The 3208-nt window shown below is 39.5% G+C and overlaps 1 protein-coding gene across 1 annotated transcript; it reads left to right on the top strand.

The window, feature by feature from the left end:
• Positions 1-238: 238 nt before the first annotated feature.
• Positions 239-2657, top strand: LOC125257090. The gene is made up of 5 exons (XM_048173528.1): positions 239-330; positions 661-978; positions 1086-1145; positions 1576-1848; positions 1953-2657. Exons 1-5 carry the CDS (start codon positions 267-269, stop codon positions 2090-2092), a joined length of 855 nt encoding a protein of 284 aa, XP_048029485.1. The 5' UTR covers positions 239-266; the 3' UTR covers positions 2093-2657.
• The last annotated feature ends 551 nt before the right edge of the window (positions 2658-3208 follow it).

Below are 3208 nucleotides of genomic sequence, written 5' to 3'. Positions count from 1 at the left end.
TCACACATAAAGGAATTTAGCACTGTTTCAGATGGTTTAATTTGTCCCTTCAGACCCCTATCCTGGGGCTACACAGGACAGTGATTGTGATTATTTTTTATTATTAATTAAAGACTCTTTTGATGCCATTTAGTGTTATATAACTGATTTCATGGTGAGTGTCATTTCCTGATAAAAGTGAGGCACAGACCATCTTAACCAAATCCTCATTCTGTTCATTTGAGCTCCAGGTGCATCACAGAGAGAACAGACAAACAATATTTGATATGGTGCCTCTTAAAACATTCTCCAGCATGTGGGTTTTCACTGTGTTTTTCATCAGCATGAAAGGTAAGCAATTTAAAATGTAATGTTGTTTTCTGTTGTTTGTTTGTCAAGCAGACTATTGTTTTAGTGGTTGTGGTCATTGGTTAGGCTGCATGCTGTCTATCTGAAACGCTCAACAATGTGCTCAACAATGTATCCTGTTAAATGTCTAACAAACTTGATAATTTTATGATAGTATAGCTTGCATGATGCTTCATAGTTATTTAAAACTGAATACTACATGGTTGATAATACAGTAGTTCCAGGCGTTGTACCAGCTCTTGTCTAATTGTAGCTGATGTCTGTTTTAGTGTTTTTCTAGCACTTTATTTAACCATTTTCATATTGTTTTAGATCTAGTTAATGGTAAGTGGGATGAGCTAAAGGTTGTGATAAAGGGAAAAGTCACTCTGCAAACAGGAGCTACTCAGCTACAGAGAGATGCTGAAGTAATGTGGCTGTTTGAAAGTGGCAACCAAACTACCCGTATAGCACAGCTGTTTCAAGAAAAAGTTTTCACTCATTATGAACCGAGACTCACCAACAGACTCCAGCTGGATAGAGAAACCGGATCACTGACTATCTGGAACATCAGCACCAGTGAATCTGGATTTTATGAAATCACAATCAATAATGCAATGTTCTGGAAGATGTTCAAAGTTGATGTTTATGGTAAGGTTTCGTTGCAGCCAAAATTATTCTTGTGATGATAATTATTTATAATGATCTCTCTCTCTCTCTGTGTGTGTGTGTGTGTGTGTGTGTGTGTGTGTGTAAAGAACCAGTTTCTGTACCTGCCATCAGGATTGGCTCACTGATGAGTGCAAACCAACCACAAGGTGAGTTTCTTTCTCTTACCATAGGCTAAAGATATAGAAAGACTGTTCACTCCTATTAGTTATGAATGGGAGAAACTGCAACATGCACTATGGCAGAATCCCACCTTTAACGTAAAAAGCCAATCACTGATTGATAAAGTCATTGCGTCACTGCCCTGACTAGTGTCCACATGTACCAGATGTGGGCCGGATCTGGGCCACATTTTGTTGCTGTCTGGGTGCAGCTTGCCAAAGCTAAAAATGTTTACATTTGTAGCAAAAGACACCTAAATATGTCTTGTCCTGTATGGACTCTAGTATCCCAGACCTCTAGTATCCCAGTGACAGCTACAATACCTGGGCTCATGAAGCAACAGTTTGATTTTAAAAGTGTGTCAAAAAGACAACTTTAAAATGTTCAAGAGTAACCTTTTGATCTGATGTATACCAGGTGCATTGACGCAAACACAAGTGATGGATGATCCAAACCAAGAACTCTGTTCTGTGATCTGTTCTGTAAAAAATGAACAAGACGTGTCCATCTCCTGGTATAAAGGGGGTGAAATGGTGAACCAGACCAGCAATCCTGATCTCAGCATTAACTTGAGTTTACCATTAGAGCTCCATTATAATGATCCAGAGATCTACAGCTGCACGGCTGCCAATCCAGTGAGCAATAAAACCGTCCATCTTCACACGAAAGAGATCTGCCCACAACATGAAGGTGCAAAATGTCATGAAGTCTCTTCCTGCCACAATGACCTCTGTACAGTTTGTGTGTCTCTTAATAGACAATACAAAAGTCTCTTTCTTTCTCTTCTCAATCAGATTGTCCGGAGCATTGTGGCGTCACTGAGGTTCTGATCCGACTGGTTCTGTCTGGTTTCGTGGGAATTTGCACTGTTTTCTTTCTTGTTGAGCATTTGATGTTCTGCGCAGCTCAGAGAAGAGCTCCATCTGTGTGCTAAAGATACTGCCATGATAGTTTCTAAGCTTACATGCAGCACCGAGTGAAATTTCAAAAATGAAGATGGTTTCCAAAAACTCCAAACCATACTGTTAATCTATAGAGTGCTGCAGGAATGATGTATTTTGTTGGCTAAAACCCAGAAACAAGTTTGTACTTCTGTTGTGCTTTTGTTTTCTGTTCAGAAGAGGTCATATTTTAAGGAAAATATGATTCTATTGTTCAGCCTTTCCTCCAAGTGCCCCAGAACACATCTTCAGTTTTCAGTGAAACTGAAATTATGTGACATTCAGTGGAACAGGAAGCGGTCTAGTGGCATGTTTTCTCCAGTGAGGTATAAGCTTTATGAAACCACTTTGTGAGAAAAGATGTTGCCATCTAAGGGGCCAGCAAACTTTTTAACATGAAGTGCCATTGTCTGTGTTTATTTTAAATATTGCTCTCAAAGCAAAAAGCAAGATTCCTCAAAACAACTATATCAATCATCCAGTCATCCACACCAGTTTATTTGTTTGATCCTTAAAGGGCACCTATTATGCCCCTTTTTACAAGATGTAATATTGGTCTTGGGTGTCCCCAGAATGTATTTGTGAAGTTTCAGCACAAAATACCCCACAGTTAATTTATTATAACCATTTGAAAATGTCATTTTTGGGGCCTGTTTTAAAAAGAGCTGTTTTGGCGTGTACCACCTTAAATATAAATGAGCTGCATATCCCCGCCCTGCCTTTGGATGAGGGCGTTACTTGCATACCTATGGCAATAAACAGTCGATAGAAGCAGAATGGCTGAGAGTGAGAGACCCGCTGTTTTGTATGGCATTCAGCCGTACATGTTTGAACCGGAATCAGACCCAGATGATGAAGAGACTCCGGCAGAAGAAACACAATTGAGAATGGAGCAGGACGTCTCTGAATGGTTATTTGATACATTTATGTACTTATAGAGTTTTAATCGCGTCCCCTTTGCAATTATGGATGTGCAACACACACACACACACTGTGATAACGTTCGCGCAATTTTTTGAAACTACAAACACAAATACTGTGATAACGTTTGCTAAGTACAAACGAAATTATATTTATGCGAGGGAACGGTTGCGTCATGTTGACATTAC

The sequence above is a fragment of the Megalobrama amblycephala genome, linkage group LG21 (assembly GCF_018812025.1).
Source record: "Megalobrama amblycephala isolate DHTTF-2021 linkage group LG21, ASM1881202v1, whole genome shotgun sequence".
NCBI classification, from domain to species: Eukaryota; Metazoa; Chordata; class Actinopteri; order Cypriniformes; family Xenocyprididae; genus Megalobrama; species Megalobrama amblycephala.
Note: the sequence above shows the minus strand (reverse complement) of the source record. Positions and strands in the feature narration are given on the sequence as shown.